Source organism: Ammospiza caudacuta, chromosome 1 (assembly GCF_027887145.1).
Source record: "Ammospiza caudacuta isolate bAmmCau1 chromosome 1, bAmmCau1.pri, whole genome shotgun sequence".
Taxonomy (NCBI): domain Eukaryota; kingdom Metazoa; phylum Chordata; class Aves; order Passeriformes; family Passerellidae; genus Ammospiza; species Ammospiza caudacuta.
The window spans coordinates 132,453,606-132,471,568 of NC_080593.1; the positions used below are offsets into that span (position 1 = coordinate 132,453,606).

Below are 17,963 nucleotides of genomic sequence, written 5' to 3' on the forward strand. Positions count from 1 at the left end.
TGTGCCACACCTGTTCCTGCAGGACAGCTCCCTGGGCATCCCCAGCTGCCCTGATGTACATTAACCCACTGAAATCTGTGGTTTGAGGGACCCTCACCACCAAGGAGACCAGAAGAACAGGATCAATAGGACACCATCAGGATCCATGGAGTGGTGATATTTTCCCCTTAATCTGTCTCTCTGTCATGCTCTTCTTCTCCCCCATCCTTTTTCTATTTCCTTCTATCTCTTTCTACCTCCTATTTGCTGTTAAATAAAATCCATACTACTGACTTTGGCATATGGTCTTGCTTGCACCTTCATTTGGGCAGAGGCATCTCTTTCATAATTTTAATAACAGAATTGTAACATTATTTAATCTTAGTCCCTCCCTGGTTTAAAGAAATAAGCTATTTGTATACAAATTTATCAGTGGAGTCTTTGTTGCTTCTCCATTGTATTTAAAGCAAGTTGAACCTGTATCTAAGGAAAGTCCTGAAAATGACTGCTGAGGTCTTCTGCCCAGCAAGACCTCTAGGGAAATATTGGTGGAGAAATATAATCACATACACAATTATATCATTGTCAGATCAACTCACAATTTCTACTAAAGGTCATCTTGGTTCAGGATGCAGTGGAGAACTAGCAGAAAATTGGTATGCAATAAAACCTTATTAGAAAAAGGGTTGTTCAGGTGGGATTTGCTTGGTTTCTGCATTTCTCCTTGACTTCCAAAAATGCATGTTTGAGCCTTGCAGCTGACTGAAAGCTTGAGGGCAGAGCTGCTGAAGTGTGACTTGATGTGAGCTGTGGCAGGTCCCACAAGGTCCCACTTTGGTGTGGCCTTGTGACAGAGGCTGAGCCATCGCTGTAGCTCCTACCCAGGCTGGGCTGCCCAGGTACCCCCTGGCCCTGGCCAGCTCTCTGTGTGTCCTACAGTAGCGCCCAGGGCTTCTGTGCTCAGAGTCCCCTCCACCCTCCTGGACTCGGCCACTGCCCTGCTGAGAGGACTGGGCTCTGCTTTGGAGAGCAAGACACATACAAACACTTCATTAAAAAAAAAAAAAAAACTAACAAAAACCAACACCAAAACACACCAAATCTTTGATCCATGATTCTTATGTAGCCACCACAGGCAATATCCAGAGAAGTCATACAAGTGACTGCACCCTTAGAGCACTCTGCAGCCCAAGGCAGGGATTTAGTCATGCAAGGAAGAAGTGGAAGGGTGGTACAGTACAGATAATTACAGAAATAGTAAAGAACAGGATCACATGTATCCTGTCTGGCTGGCCACAGCTGTTTCACTGTTGGGAAATGCATCTCTCCAAGGTGAAAATCTCCCACAAATCTGTGTTTCTGCCAAAAGCATTTGTCTTGTCTGTTTTAAGCAGCTTAATATATCTCTGGATAGAACAAGACCTTGCTCAGCACATGCTAGCAACAAAATGAAAAGCAGTCACAGCACTCTCAAAACCCCTTTCAAGGCTGAGTACCAGGATAACAATAGTTAGAGCTGACTGCAGACACCTGAAAAAGAGCTGACCCTCAGGAGGTCCAGGAACAGTGTGCCAGGCTCATGTCCATGTTAATCTTCAGGGACGCCTCCCTGGCAATTCGCCTCACGCTGACCAGGAGCACTCTGACACCTTCAGACACAAGTGTGGGTTTTTCCTTCTTATTCTGCTCTTTGGAGATTTGGGACTTTAAACCTCCAGCCCTGCTTGAGAACAGCACAGAAACTGCCCTGCACATCTTCAAGCCTCGGCCACTTTAAACTTCCAGAGTTTTACAGTCAAAGCACAAGCCTCACAATAAAACAAAGAGAAAAAGAAAGCAATCAAGGAAATTAATTCCTGGCTATTTTGCAACATCCGTTCCATACGTCCAAGAATATATAAGACTAATTGCATTTTCACTGACGTCAGTCTAATCAACCATCAGTTTAGGAAGCTTAATGTGTTCTCCTCTGGCTCACTAGGAAATACATATTAACCTTCAACAGAACTTCCAAACACATTTGACTTGATTAATGTAATACCTCCTCTCCTTTCTATAAATATATTCATGATTTTTTGTATAAAAACCCAAATGTAATTACAGCATACTGAACTCTTAATGGGATTCTTTCCTTCAACAAGCATTTATGTAAACTTTGCTCCTCTTACAACCAACCATCTGTTTTTTCACTGAAGGGAATTTATTATCCAATTGAAGGCCTTAGTAAGAAAAAATGGGTATTTTACAAAGGTTTGCAGTTTCTGAGGTGATAATTGTATTGATTACATGAGACAATTGTGTGATTATCAAAACAACTGATGCAGATTATCAGCTGTCATTGCTATGATTACATACTCCATGAAATATCTTACTGTGGTATTTGGGGATATAAGAAAAACTGCCTGTGTTAGGGGATTAGAGCTTAAAGACATTTTCATAAATCCTTGTGTTGTGTCACAGACTAATAAACAGTTCAGTAAGTGCAAGAGCCGCCCAAAAGACCTTTTCAAGAAATTTTATCCCTCCAATAACTTAAAAGGTTTTTGCAAGAAAAACCAATTTTAATAAATGTTTTCATGTCATACTGATGTATGACAGAGTCTGGGACAGACTAATAAAATGCTGCTTCTACCTCTTTCTGCAGCACAGGAAACACACAAATATGGGGTTTTTTTCACCTAGAACAGAAAGCACAGGTAAAACTTGGGATATGGTGTACCAATGAGCCCATCTTTTGCTCAGATAACCTTTTTGGCCTGCTCAGGGATGGATTCTGTCACACAGGTAAGTGATTAGGCTCTTTGCAAGCTATTTTATTGATTGTGCCATTTAAATTCCTCCCATGCTGTCCTTTATTTTGCAATTCGACTGAAGAGGGCCTGAAGCATGAATTGGAGAAAAAAGATGGGATAAGGTCCTGCACTGCTGAAACCTACCTGGGCCTGTGCACAGCACAAAAGAGTTCTTTAGGAAGTTATCCTGATGCCATTCTTGAAGCTAATACATATTAAATTATTTAATAATGTATCTCTAGAGAAGTTACAGTCAGAATATGGTTATTGAGAAGGTCCTTCAGATAAGGTCATTTTGTTCATGCTAATGATCATTATTAGTCTTTAGTTTTTGCTGTGACATACATAAAATTCATACATGTGCTTTCAGTTTGTTAAGTAAATGACATACAGGGCCTGAGCAGGTATTTGTGTGCAGAATCAGTATTTTTTTTCCCTCTGGTCTTGAAGATAATGAAATGGATGTGATCCAGTCCAAGAGCATATACCCTGAACCTCCTCTGACTCCAGTCTCAGCTGGATATTCAACATGTACATCAATCATCAGGGAAGCCTTTAAAAGTAAGATTAATATTCTCCTCTATTCATAATGAATTCCAAGTTTTCTCTCCACTCTCCACAACAGCAAGCATGTGCATAGGAAGAGTCTATTGAGTTATTGGGGAGTGTTACTGTTTTTTTTCCATGATCTTGTCTTTCATCTTATGAAGTAAAGACAAAAGAAAAACTAATGATCATTTTACAGACATGGCACTTGGGACATAAGTATTTCATCAATTCAGCCATTTCTATTAGAAGAATTGGGAATCTCATTTAATTTGACATTATGACACCTTCACTTGCTAGTGGAGAAATTTCACGCACTGCTGACACTACGTCTCCTACCAAGGGATGGGAATTGGGAATGTCATGGGCATCACCCAGCTCTTCCCCTGAATATACAGCCCAGGTCTTGGCCATGGACAGGAAACACCTGGGGAATCCACAGCAGGCCCCATTCTGCAGGAATGCTTTCCCCAGGGCCAGCAGCACTGGGCTGTCACTGGAGGTGCTAAAGGTGCAGGATAATCCCACCCAAGCCCACTGGGACAACACTGGAAGAGACATCCCTGGGTGATGTGAAGGAACTGAGCCTTCAGTGAGCTGGCTGCTATGGCCCTTCATACAGACATAAAGCTGAAAATCCTTTATTTTAGTCCACTTCATTCCATATAAAGCTAATTTTCAAAGTAAAACACAAGGTCTCATATCAGTATTCATGAAAATTCCCATAACCTGACACTGAGATAACACATCAGGCTTTCTGATTGTGTCGTTTTGCTCTTTTCACAACTTCAGTTCTTTTTTCAGTTTTCAAAATCTCCTGATTCTCCCAGGTTTAAAAATAATCAAGAACTTCTTAGAATTTCTTTCTTTTCCCTAAAAAGGCCTTCACCGCCTGTTCAAGGGACCCTCAGGCACAGGTTTGGTGATGTGAGTAGTCTCAGACAGTGTAAAGCTTGCAGGAGAGCAGACAGAGCAGCTTGGAAGGCTCCAGTGCAGGGATATTTTGTTTACATGAGCAGTCACTGCTGATCTCTACCCCCTGCCAAGTAAGCCAAGATTACTGAAATCTTCTAACTGGTATTTAAGCACATTGCCATACATGCTGTTTTGCATCAGGCCTGAAAAATGCCAGGACATAAATGTGGCCTAGTCACAAAATATATATTTTCACTCTCCTTTTGACATCAGATCAAGTTCACTCTACCAATCTTGTCAGGGTGCTCAACCTTAAATCAGTGAGACCACAGCCCATTGTGCTTTTCTTTTCCTTTGCAATGTAAGTCTACTACCAGTATATATTTTCATCATTAGGATTCAATCATTTTACTAAAAGAAGACTGGGACAGAGATAGATATTAAACATGCTTTCAACAATATATTAAAAAAAAATCCAGAACTGAAATGTCACAACCAGCAATTCATGCCGAGCTCTCCACAAATAGCAGCTCAAGCATTTAACCCACCTTGGCTAAAAACTTCAGCTCGCTCTATTTATGTTCTTACTGCACATCCTTCAGCGAGGGCCACACAGCTCGATAACCTGTGGTTATAAAAGGTTCTCAGCCTCCCATTAGTTTTTATTTTTAGCCCCTCGCTGTCAGGAGCTCCGGGAGGGCAGGGGCTCCCCAGGGGTGCCAATGGTGAATGCTCAGCACGTTCTGCAAGAGCGCCTTGCCCAGGGCCAGCAGCTCTGCACTGGCGCTGGAGGTGCTCAAGGTGATGCTGCAGGGTCCTGGGGGGCTGTGGGACCGCGGGGAGGAGCAGCCTGTGCCCAGGGCTCTGCTCTGCTCTGGGGCACCGGGCACACACAGCTCTAACGAGAAGGCTCCTTCTTCTATTGTCTGTTCTTTTTTAAACTGGTACCTTACAATTCCATCTTCTCCCCACCAAAGCAACCAAAAATAATCAGAATTCCTGCTATCTCAGATGGTGTCAGTGGATCCTCGGGGTGTGCAGAAACCCCACTGTCAGGAGAATGGAAAACCCTTCCATGACACTGTCAGCACATCTGATGTTGCTCCTTGTGTTTAAGACAAGGAAAGTGGAGTCCATTTCCTCAAGAAGAAGACACGCTGTGTATATAAATGCTGTCACTGACAGGGGTGTTGTTACTCTGACTCACCAGCACTGACTGGGTCACTTGGGAGCTGAAATGCCAGTTTCCCCCGGACTCCAGCACCCACTGGAGATCAGAACTGAAGTTGGCTCATTTCAGCATTGTCATTGTTCTAAGCAGCATAGTGACAAAATTCAGCTATGGGAAGTGACTTTCTAGTTTAACTTGGTTTGTTTTTTTTAAATACAACATTTGTAAGACTTTTGTGCCCCAAAATGTTTCTGCGTTACTACTGTGACTTCTGATGTTATGTTATAATACAGACAAGTGTACAGTCCATCTCAGATAAAAACTCAAAAATTAATAACCAGCCAAACCAAACTGTTTGAAATAAACATTAACCCTCAGTCAGCCATATTGCTGACATTTTAATCCTTAGCATAATGTTTGTATTTAACATTGCAGCACCCTCTGTTAAGCTTTTCTCCCCAAGGCAGCACGCTAGTCCCTGAAGTGTGGGCTATTCTGCAACCCCATTAGATATTCTCTTCAGGAAATTTCCCCTGGCTACTCCAACCTTTGCAAGTTACTTTTTACACTGAAGTACCTCAGTGCTCAGTGACTTTATGTATATAGTATTATTTTGCTATATTGCAAAATCACACAGCAGCGTGTTATATTACTGTAGATGAGCACCAATGGCTCTACCAGGAAGAAACTGCTGAAACACAAGAGCTATAGAAACATTAGTATTCTGAGATCCATCATGTTCTAAAATAGAGTAAAGTTAAATATTTTTTCCCAGCTATTGATACCTTATGAGACCATTGTGAGTCTGTGGCTGCTGTGCTTGAGTTGGGAAAGCCCCTTGGGAAAACTTTTGTGGGAAAACTCCCTCAACAGCAGCATTGACAACTCCATGTGCACTCAGCTTCCCACTCTCCCCACTATTTGTGGGACTCCAAACACCCAGTTAAACATTACAACTAAATTAAAACATTAAACTTAAAGCTTATTGATGAGGGGGTTGCAGAATATGGAGACACAGCCCTGGGGCTGTGCCAGCACTGCTCAGCAGCAGACAAAACCCTGGTGTGTGATCAACACCTTTCCAACTCCTGGTGCACAGCGTGGAACCCAGAGGGTTGCTATGGGAAAATTAATTCCATCTCAGCCACTATTTTTTCCACATTTACTCAGACATTAAATTCTGCCTCCTGAAATTCTGCTAACTCAAAACTGGTTCAACATGCGAAAATGTTGTGTTAAAAGTCTGCCAAAACTTCAAAGCTACTGCTTTTTCCTCCTTCAGATGCTTCTACTACTGAATCATTGTATTCGTTGTCATAGAATTAATAAAACTTACGCCTCACAGGTAGTGAGAAATGAAAAAGCAACAAGAAAACTATTCATTCTCAAGGTTGATATATTTCCTCAAGTAATTTCCTGTAAGGAATAATGGCAAAGGATATGTAGAATAGATATTGGTGTTGCAAAAACTCAGAGAGGGTTTTTGAACTTGGAAGTAATGCTCATGGGTCATGTGTGGTTTGGAGTAATGCAACCACCCAAAATACATGCAGAGAAAAAAAAATGCCACCAGAACATCTATTTTTATGTTAACCCTTAACAGCACATGGTAATAAAACCATGATATGGGTTTATATGGGTTTATATGTTATGTTATACGGTTATGTAACCGAACTATAACTGCTCTTCTGAGCCAAAGAAATCTATTTGTGTTTGACTTTATCAGCCAGGGCCATTCATTCAAGGAACTACCCCTTCCTTACTTTTTGTTTCCTAACATAATAATCAATCAAAAAGGCTTAGCATTTATTATCTACATGCATCTAAATATCTATTTTTAATTATTAAATTTAAAATTCAAATACTTGCAATAGCAAAAGAAGCACAGAAAGAAATGTGTTCTGTATCAGTTTGAAGTAATTCAGAAATCCAGCCTGAAAAAGTTATGAAAGCAAAACTATCAAGAACTGTAAATCACGAAATACCTGCTCATAGAAAAGGAAATTTAAGACCAAATTTTGCAGTAAAATACTATGTGAAATTCGCCCACTGGTATTTAAATGTTTATAACAGATTAGGTAACAGTCTTAAAAGCTATCAGACTTTTCTTTGTATCCAAGCCCAGGTGATGCACCTCCCTCTTCCTCAAATAACTTTAGGTCCACTGAACAGATAAAATATCTATATCCCTCTCTCTGTGGAGCCAATGTGAAAAGGCTTCGTTCAGCTGAAGGCAGAAAGAAATAACAAGCTCCCTAGAAGAAATGTTCAAAAGCTTTCAGGTCATATTACAACTTAGCAAAACTTAATTGCAGCCAGGCAAAGAGAGGCATATTTTACAATATTGTCAGTATTGTACAGCTGTGGATGTTGCTATTAACCATATTTTATTAAACCAGGAGCAAGAAATGGTTCAACTAATGCACCATTTTCTCAGTGGTGAAATACATATTTTACAGGACATAGAACATTTTATATGATTTCTAGGACATAAATGTCAACCTAGCTTTTTTATTACACGGGTTGAATTTATTTAATGAGCTGCCTTACAGCGGAGGCAGCCCTGCATTTTTCACTTGCTTCTGCGGGGAATTTCAGTAGTTAGCAAATGAGCCCGGGTCTAATCTGCTTCCGTCTGCAATCATTTGAAAAATGATGCTTGGCAAACAGCTCTGCACAGCCTCGCCATCAGACGGAGATCGATTCCTCACACCGAGAGACGGAGCAGGCTGAGAAGCGCATCCACGTTACCTACAGCAAACAACCAGCCCTTTTTATTCTAACACCCAGCGACTACAGCCGGACCAGCTCTGGGAAACCGCTTTCCCCACATTGCAAAGGATGGGGAAACAATGGTCAGAGAGGAACCGAGAGCTTAACGCGGCTCCCCGGGCCAAATAACCGAGCGTCCAACAGCCCTTGGGTACTGCTGGGAACGCTGGTGTCCCCAGGGTGAATTCCGCACTCGTGTCCTGTAATCCCGGCAGAAGCAAGCTGTCTTTCCAGCACCTGCGAACAGCTGCGTGGAAGGCTTCAGCTCCCTACCAGGCACACCAAAACGCTACTGCCAAACGACGACCTGCCACACAGGGACAGCAGTGACAAGAACACCCGAACGCTGTATGAAGCAGCCACCAGAGATGATCAAACATGATTTTCTGCGCGGCGTGCCCAGGGGCCGGGCAGCCTGACTGGAGCCAATGCACCGGCGGGGCCCGTGGGCTGCAGCCACCCCGGCCCGAGACCGCCCCGAAGTTTGGGGGCAAACTCACCCCAGGGGTCTTCACTTATCACATTTTCAACCCTCACACAGCTTTTGGGTTGAGGCCCTCCCGTTCCTGCCCGTGCAGTGTATCCTGCATCCCCTGCCGCTGCCCCGGCCCCTGCACACGCACTCGCTCCGTGCCCCAGTTTCTCAGAGCCGGCGCCCGCCGGGATCAGCGGCGCGGAGCTGCTGCGCATTCCTCCGCTCCAACAACGCGGCTCCCTCCGAAACCCGCCCGGGCAGCGGAGCCGCTGCGATCGGCACCCCCACCCGCGGAGCCGCCCCCCAGGCTGCTCCGGAGCCGGGCCGCGCTTACCAGGTACCACACGCCGAGGATGATGGTGCCCGTGCGGACATGGCAGCAGAGGCAGCAGCTGTTGGAGTAGAAACGCGCCCAGGGCGAGCTCAGCATCTCGGCGGCTCCTCGGGGCTTCGCCGCTCCGCGTCTCTGTGCGCGCCGCTCCGCGGGGCGGGACCGGGCTGGGGCCGCCCCTCCCGCCGGGCGGGACCGAGAGCACGGCACGGCACGGCACGGCACGGCCCAGCAGGGCGGAGGGAGCTCTGAGGGCTCTGCGGGCGTCTGTCCCCGCAGCAGCAGCAGCAGCAGCAGCAGCAGCCCGGCCCCAAAGCGCGGGAGGGTTTCGGGATGCGCAGTCCCGGGCGCTCAGCGAGAGGCAGCCCGGCCCCAGCGCTGCCGGGCCAGGGCCGCTCCCGTGGAATGCTCCTCAGGGGATGCTCCTCAGGGGATGCTCCTCAGGGGATGCTCCTCAGGGGATGCTCCCCGCCGCTCCTGGAACGAGCCCTGTGAGGGCGAACCGGCTCGGCGCTTCCTTGGCAAAGCTTGTAGTGCTCCTGGCAATTTTTGAGTGGCAAAGTAGCAGAAATAAACTCTATTTCTCTATAAGGAAAGATAATATTGGAGGAGGTCATGGAATGTTTGGAATTTACCCCCAAGTTCTGCATCCATGAACCTTTGTTTTCTTTCACAGTGTCCTCCTAATCCCCTCCCAAAGCTGCTGCTATTGGGGTGCCTGGAATTTCCTCGTGTCACTGATACACAAGGTAAGGTTGAGCTCATGGCCACTACCTGTAGTTAATGTCTTGATGATGGTGGGGTGTGAGGGGGACACGCATCATTAGGAGGAAGGAGCCAGTCCCGCATATTCAAGCACTGTGCAAATTTGAGCTGAACTTCCTACCAAGCAGCTGACTTTTCATGTTTTATTATTTGTCCTCCAGATGAAACAATGAAGAAAATACTGTCAGAAGGTCTGTATGTCTACCCTGACCCTAAGCATAATTTATTTACTGCCATCCATCTTTGCTTGCCACCAAATTCCACGATTTATCATCAAAATATAACATTGAAAATACTCCAATGCTTCCCTATATGGTTGCTTTGGGGCTCTTCATTATTTCATACATACATCTGCGCAGAACAGGAACTTCAAGATAAAAGCTAACTTGGCACAGATGAACATTCTAACTCTGCTTTATCCCTACTTATAAAGCCACTATAGTAAATTAAATTAAAAATACTTTAAGTAGAAATTTTACATAACCTCTGTTCCTAGTTTGTCCTTTTAAAACTGGCAAGGGGTTGGCAGGAATTTTTGTGTATAAAAGGAAAAGCCACGTAGCCCTGAATTTATAATTTTGACTAGATTCTATGCATAAGCCGAATATTTTTAAGATTGTTATTCAAAAATGAAACTAAAATTATTGTAAAATGCAACATCACTATTGACAAATATTCCAGAGGCCAAAGGAAAATCACCAGCCATGGGGTCTGGACTATCTCACTGATAACCTTGAGAGACCTTGTCCTTTAATGCCAGAGAGTAGGAAAGTTAGAGATGAAATCCTTGCATGCATCCCTTGAGGAAGACAGGAGCATCTGGTTCATGAGGGCTATTGACCAAGCACCTGACCTTTTCAAGGCAGAGGCAATAAATTAAGGGGGATTCCATAAACAAGGGCACACAGATGCAAACCTGGTGGAAAAGGGACCAGAGAGACAATGCCAAAACGCAGAAGTGTCAGGTTACTGACTGATGGCCCATTGAAGAGCTCTGGGAAGGGTCACCTGCGGTTTGGAACTGATAAGAAGGGGAAACAGGAAGAACAGGAGGGTTTGGGATATTTGAGGAGGACTCTGCAAAACTTTGGAAGGAATCATTAGAGGAAGGGGATTGTGAAGGACCAAAGGGGAGACAATAATTAGAGGAGGGGCATCAGGAAGGAGCAGAAGGAGGATCAGACAGACAGGGGTATAAAGGAGGTCAATCGTGTGCAGAGCCTGGCTGGACAGACTGCCCGCTCACCCTCACTTCTTATAAAACCTTTCTTAAGTGTCTCTCTGTAGTTTCCCCTCTCCACACTGTGTGTGGGGGCTGTAAGGAGCAAGTGCCAGCTGCTGGGGGGATCAGTGAGGGATCAGTGGGTGGCTGGGTGTTATTTGCTTGCAAGCATCAAGCTAGACCAGCTGGTGTCTGCTCGGATCTTCTGTGAGTCCTACTCCTACGTGTAGGAGGCACAGATGAGGGCAGCACCTTGTCTGTGGCCATCTGTGCAGCTGTCCCTGCTGGGCTCCCGTGCCTGCAAACGGGAAAGCAGCAGCTGCATCCCTCAGCCTGGGATGGGCACAACAAGCTGGTCTTTAGCAGCCAGGCAGGAGGAACTCGGGTCTGGAGCTGTGAGAGGCAGACACAGTTTATAACACCCTCCAGCACAGCCCTTCTCTCTGTGAGGAGAGGTTAACTGCATGTCTGCTTTCACTTAAGGTTTCCCATCAGTGGCTTTAACCCCCATATTCTCAGAAGGAAAAGGAAGAAAGAATAAGCAGCAAACACTAATCACTTCAGAGCACTTTCCTGTATAATTATTAATTTCCATTCAAAAAGCCTGATGGGAAAGAGCAGGAAACATCAGGCTTCATGTCACTCTCTGATTTATAACGAGCTGTATTTGGTTTGCTTGGCAAGTTTTTGGTGGTGGGAGTGTTCAGAGCCTGAGTATTGCCACAGACACAGACCCTCCTCAACACGGCCTCTCGAAGTAAAACTTCGACGTCTCTCACTTTGCCTTACAAAGCAAGAAATGACAACCACGAGTTCCAGCGGGGGCTTTGAATCCTGAATACCTGATCTTACACCCTGATGATGGAAAATCATTTTAGGTGCAACAGGGCAACTTCTAAACTGGATGACACCTGAGTTTTGCCAAGGTTTCCAGAGGTACAACAGATACTCGAGATTGTCATCTTTATTCATCAAAACTTGAACAGGATCAGTATCACTGTCTTGCTCAGCAAGTGAGACAAAGTCAAGAGAATTAACAGCTTACTTACAAGCACTTGTTTCAGCTGTGTTGAAAAAATAAATAATTTTTGCAGTGGGATCCATATGGTAAGAATTTTTTCCAAAGGAACACTCAATGCTGAAATTAAACACTGCACAGGGTCAGAGCCTGACACACCCTCGCTCAGCCGCCGGTCAGCGTGAGGGCTGTGGGGCGTACCCAGAAAGGAAATGCAGGCTCATGGCTCCTGCCTGCTCCTCTGACCGCAGCAGAGCTGCAGATCGCTGAACTCCATTCACACAGCCGGTCACTCCCCACAGCACACCCTGAGAGCTCTGCTGGGAAGGGACACAGCCCCCTTGGCTGCTCCGCAGCTGTTCCCTGAGCTGCACTCTGTGTCCTGCTCCTGCTCGGTATTCCCCATCTCTCCCCCGTGATCTTCTCACTGCAGAGACAACTTCTCCCTCCTGCCAGAGGATGCTCTGGCCCATTCAGCATTTTCTTGCGTTTTCTAGTGCTCACTAAAAACTGCTTCCCAACGCTGTTAATACCTGTCTGAACAAGACTGCTGGAAGAGGACAGGTGGCTTAGGAACTGCTTGTGACTCCCACCTTCTATTTGCCCCCACAGAGGTGGTGCAGCATAGTTCAGCTGCTTTGAATAATTCAATTACACTGCTGCCCAGCATTGCCTACAGCACTTAAATAAAAGGGCAGCTCAAGAGAATCGCATCTCCTGCTTGCAGGATTAGCCACGTGCTCCAGAGTGAACAAAGGTATTCTTAATTGTTTTGTATTTGGCAAATTAAGATAAGAAAAGGGTTAAACATTGCCCAGAAACCAAGGTCTGGGTATTGTCCTCAGGCACACGGAGGTGAGGACTTTGAGGAAGAGACTCTTGTCGTAGTAAAGAGCCATTTTAAGAGTCCTTTTGTTCAGCCTGCTTCAGAACCTGTGTTTCAGGATGGCTGCAAGTGATTAAAGTATTCAGAGCTGTAGGAATACTTAATGTAATGAAGTTTAGAAAATACCCGTACTTTCTAAAAGAAGTAAGCCTCCAGTAAAAGTCTGACACTACCCCTCTGCCACAAAGACTGCCCAACATCCAATCAGATAGGGCTGCTGCTACGATCCAGACTGGGTTCAAGAGGTCATTAATTCCCCTGGTTTGCCTAAAAAGGATCAGAGAACAGTATTTTTCTCCAGCATGATACAACTCAGAGCACAGAGCCTGTAAGAAAGGCATTGCAATGACACAGCTTGATGTGCTTGCAAAGCAAAATTCTTGTGTTTCAGCACCAAACAATGGACAACAAATGGTTGGTGTTTGGTTTGGTTTTTTTTTTTAAATTTCTTCTTTCTTTTAAAATTTCAGTTTAAATCATTAAAATTTGTTGAGAGAAATGCCTGGAACTTTTTAGCTCACTACTGGGATATTTTCTCATGATTTGTCTTATAGAAGATAGTGATTCTAATATCTTAGGAAATTTATATACGTGCCCATTTTCCTTCCTGATGGTAAAGTGTACTTGCAACTCCGGCTTCCTTGTGCCACAGCTTCACAATTCTACTTGAAGGTGGTGGTTTTAAGAAATATGTTATTAAAACATTTTGATATATTGCCCTGCCAAGAGCTGAAATATTCTCCAAGAAAAAGCTTGCTTTACTGCATGCTTCTTTCCCTGCTTTTCTTACTTGAAAGCCTCTCAATTTTGCTCTGAAAATATAGGACTCACAAGAAATGAGTCTAGAGTACACTGAGATTCAGCTCTTTTTTCTTCTGGCGTTCTCATTCATGCCAGCCTCACAGATTAATTGTAACATTTTGGATGAGATGAAATCATCTGTGCTGCATTTGCAAGAAGCCTCAAAAATAAGCTGGACAGTTATCTAATTATTTGCTTGGCAGCAGATTTGCAATTTGGTAACATGTTCCCTCAGATACAGTTTGCTTTCCCTGGGCTGCAGTCTCCTCAGAGATCTCTCCACAGGGAATGCCTGCATACCAAGGCATGGGGCTCTTTTGTGTCCACCCCTGCTCTCCTCTCCCCTGCCTGTGCTGTTCTTTCTCAATCCCTTTTGCACAGGGCTGCCAGAGGCTCACGTTTTCCTTGGAGAAGATATTTACACTGGACTTATAGCCTGGCTCTGCCAGTACCTTAACAAAACAGAACTCTCTCCTTTTGCCCTTGAAGTCTGTAATTTTTCTGTAATTTCTGTAAATTTCTGTAATTTTTCAGTTCTCCTGGTTTTCCCCTGCTGGCTCAGCATACCTGAAGATACTGAGAAGTGCAGACATCACCACTGTTTGCAACTGTTATCAACAAAATTGGAAGGTGCAGGTGTCCTGTATCCAACTAAAACTCATCAACTCTTCTCCACCAGGCTAATGAGCCCTTTACTACTTCATATCCAAATAATTTCTACTCTACACAAACTCTTCTCCAATTTTTTTGATAAATTAACTTTCTGCTTATCAGACACTGTTTTCAGTCCTTTATGTTTATTGCTTCCCTCACCAGTGTGGGGATCTAGACAGTTTTGTACAAGCTTTTAAAACTGCAGGTATCAGGCATAACAGTATTCATTTATTCAATGCACACAGGATTGGGATTGTACCCCCATTCCTCTCCACTACTTGGATTAAAACATCCCCTGATTTACACTTGACCTTTTACTACACCAAACCAGTGGAAGGTCATGCTTGGAGCTTTTTGGTCTTTTGGCCTGAATGCTTATGCTGGACACAGCATTAAACAGACTGGGACATTTTATCCATAATCTGTAGCCAGTTATAGAACATAAAGTACAGCATGCAAGGATGAGACAGGGCAGTTGGATAAATTAGTTGTTGTGTTGCCAGTACTCTCACTGCTTGCCAGATTGCTTGAGCAAAGGAAATCTGTGACAGTTTTTAATACTGTGTTGAGTTTGCAGAGAGGTCACAGGTCTTTGATTGATAGGAGAGGCAAGCCTTCTAAGAAAAGCTAATATACATCAAACAGCATTTACTTCCTTTTAGTTCCATTAGTTAGATTAGTTAATGTTTAATTTATAGATTCATTTGAGTATGGTTCAACACTGGGAATGTTTCCAGATTTAATTCCCTTCTTCATTATGCCATTATGGGTTTTCCCCTTCTTTTAAAAGACCACCTTTTTTCTGTTTTAATATAAAAAGATGTAGACATTCCCATCAAACATGTTTTGTTCACCTACCTGTTTGGATTTTTTTTTTGTTGTTATATCTAGTAGAACTCATGATCATTTTGTCTTCTATCAGCAATCTCAGTCTAGTGATAAATCATGTCCTTACATTCTAGTGAGAACCAATGCTGATTTTAAGTACAGTCAAGAAGAATTGAAACAACACATCTTCCATAACTGAGATTTATTACTGCCTGTAACTTACACAGGAAGCACTTCTCAGTTTCAGATTTTTAGATGCCAGTCAGGCTTCATGCAGTAACTCACCACTTCACCTGGGGACCTGCTTAGACTTTGCTCCGGATGCACTTTAGTCTTCTGAATATTAAGCCAAATGTGCCCAAACCTGGAGCTTTGAGCTACCACCAACTTTAAAGCAACTGAAAAGCATCAACATCATTACTTTGAATATCTATGGAGTTATCCCACTTTTCCTGCTCTCTTCCAAGTCTGCTGTAGTCTCAAACAAACTCCAGGGAATGCCATCCAGTTCTTCTCAGCAGTGCTCACTGCAGGCAGAGGTTTGCTACAGAACCTTACAGAAACTTTCAGTCTCATGTGTATTGTTTTCTATGCTAAAAAAAGCACTTAACTTCCTCATAGTGCCACATCCTCTGCTTGTTTACCCATCCACTGCTTATTAGAGAGTCATCAATGGAGATAATTGCTTTCCAGCCAAGCCTTTGGAGCATGCCATAGGAGCTGGTGGCTTTGTGCTGTCAAAATATCAGCTGGGTTTGTCCCCTCCAGCTGTCTGTCCTGAATCCCCTTGATGACTGATTTGCTGAGCACAGGATAGCAATACAAACCCAGTTAGGCAATATGTGCCTTTTTCTGCAGAGGCAGACTGCAAGTACTGTACATGCAATGTAACCTTTTATATGCACTATAAGTAATTACAGGTTGAGGATATGTCCTTCATGAAGTGCAGAGATACAGCACTGGTGATATTACTGCTTCAAGAGCAAGGGAAACACTTCTGAACAATGCTGATGGTGCAGAAAGTTTAATTGGATTAAGTTTGTTCCAATTTATAAATAATTTGTATGTATTAGGAAATGCAACTAGGAAATCTAGATTTAAAGCTACATAAGACAGAGCCACCAGTACCATGTATATGTGTGTGTGGGATGAGACTGAAGCTAATACTGTGTATTTTGTATTGTTTCTTCTAAAGAAAAGAAAATCAAGGCTGCTAACATTCTCCTAATTATAAAAACCAAAGCCACTCTTGGCTTCTCTTCATCACAGTCTCCTAAACATCCTCCTAAGGTACCTAATGCCAGAAGTAACAGTGATAGTTTAAATCATATCTCTAATTTTTCATCTTTTGCATAGCAAATCACATAATAAATGCCAATACAATTCCAGTGAAATAGCATTACTTGCCAGTTGACCTCCAGGTGCAGTATAAACATTGTTTCAAAAGCACATCTCACAATCACACAGCTTTCTGCTGTGTCCCAATATAATAGGTTATCAATGTATATTACTATACTGGGACTGTAAAGCATTTTATAGGCATGCACATGTCTGAACATGTTTGATTATAGCCTTAGGCAACTTTGGGAAATCCTGACTGAGCCAACATTGCAGAGCTGTCCCAGCTCACAGTGGTATTCAGTAATGGACTAGTCAAGGCACAGGGGAAGTGTAATTGCAGTAAGACACAAATGTAACTCACCATCTGCACGGCAACTCATTTAGTGTCAAACATCTATGAATAAACCTTTGGAATACCAGAGGTTTAGTCTTAGCTTTCAGAAACCCCATCTCTGCAGACCAGAACAACACACATTTGCCACTTTGGAGAGAACTTTCTTTTCATTTTTAATGTAAAAATCACTGATCACTAACATGACATTCTCCAAACTCAAACATAGTTTGAAAATGCAAATCTGTACATATTTCCCCTTCTCTTTTGATGTTTAATGTATATGAGCCTTTAAACCACTTAACTGCCACGTGAGGCAGTTTTGTATTTGTAAGACAAAAGACTCCTCACTGTGAGTTTTACCATGTTGATGCTGATGCTGATGGAGACATCCTTAAAGCCCTGAAAGAACACCCTCTTGATAGCTCACTTCATTTGGAGCAGGGCTGAGCTGCTGATTTGACATAAGGAAAAAAAAAAAAAAAGCAAAAAAAAAAAGCAATTAGGACTTCTTTCTTCAGTTAAACTTCAGTTAAATTACCTTTTTTGAGGTAGACTGCTCAAGAAATATTAGGAATATTTGGCTGTAAAGACTTTAAAGCCTCCAACAGTATCATGTCCTCTCCTCCATACAGCAGCAACACAAAGCAGAAGTGAAACACTGTGTGAAAGATAACAGCGTGGTGCTCTCAAGAGATGTTAACATTACATTAAATGTTCACATAAGAAAATGTGTTCCAGCACAATGCTCTCTGGCAGCACAAATTCCAGTGGCATACTAGTGCAAATTCAAGACTTTTAGAGATAGAATTCTTAATGCAAAGTGAAGCACTTGCAGTCCTGCTTTCCCATAGTGATCTTGCTCTGCACAAGATGTTCTGCCTCAAAGTGAAATAGATAAAAAAGTTATTTTCTAATGTGACATATGACTTCTGACTAAGTTTGACCATAGTTTAGCATTCACATGATGTGATTGCAGAAATCCAAAACATATGGCAATCTTTGGGTATGTAAAACCTGCCTCTCTCAGTCATGTGTGAGGCTTTGGAACCCTTCAATTATGCATCTCTATAAAATATTTTTTGTATTCAAGGCAGTACAAGTTGAAGTGTTTTAATAATTACAAAAACAGTCAC

The 17,963-nt window shown here is 43.3% G+C and overlaps 1 protein-coding gene across 1 annotated transcript in view; it reads right to left on the bottom strand.

Moving 5' to 3' along the window:
* Positions 1-9,206, bottom strand: part of LAPTM4B (lysosomal protein transmembrane 4 beta) — a 58,798-nt gene extending 49,592 nt beyond the window's left edge. Inside the window, exon 1 of the mRNA XM_058809100.1 lies at positions 8,985-9,206. Coding sequence (XP_058665083.1) covers positions 8,985-9,080 — 96 coding nt within the window. The 5' untranslated portion in view covers positions 9,081-9,206. The remainder of the gene's footprint in view (positions 1-8,984) is intronic.
* Between the last annotated feature and the right edge of the window lie 8,757 nt (positions 9,207-17,963).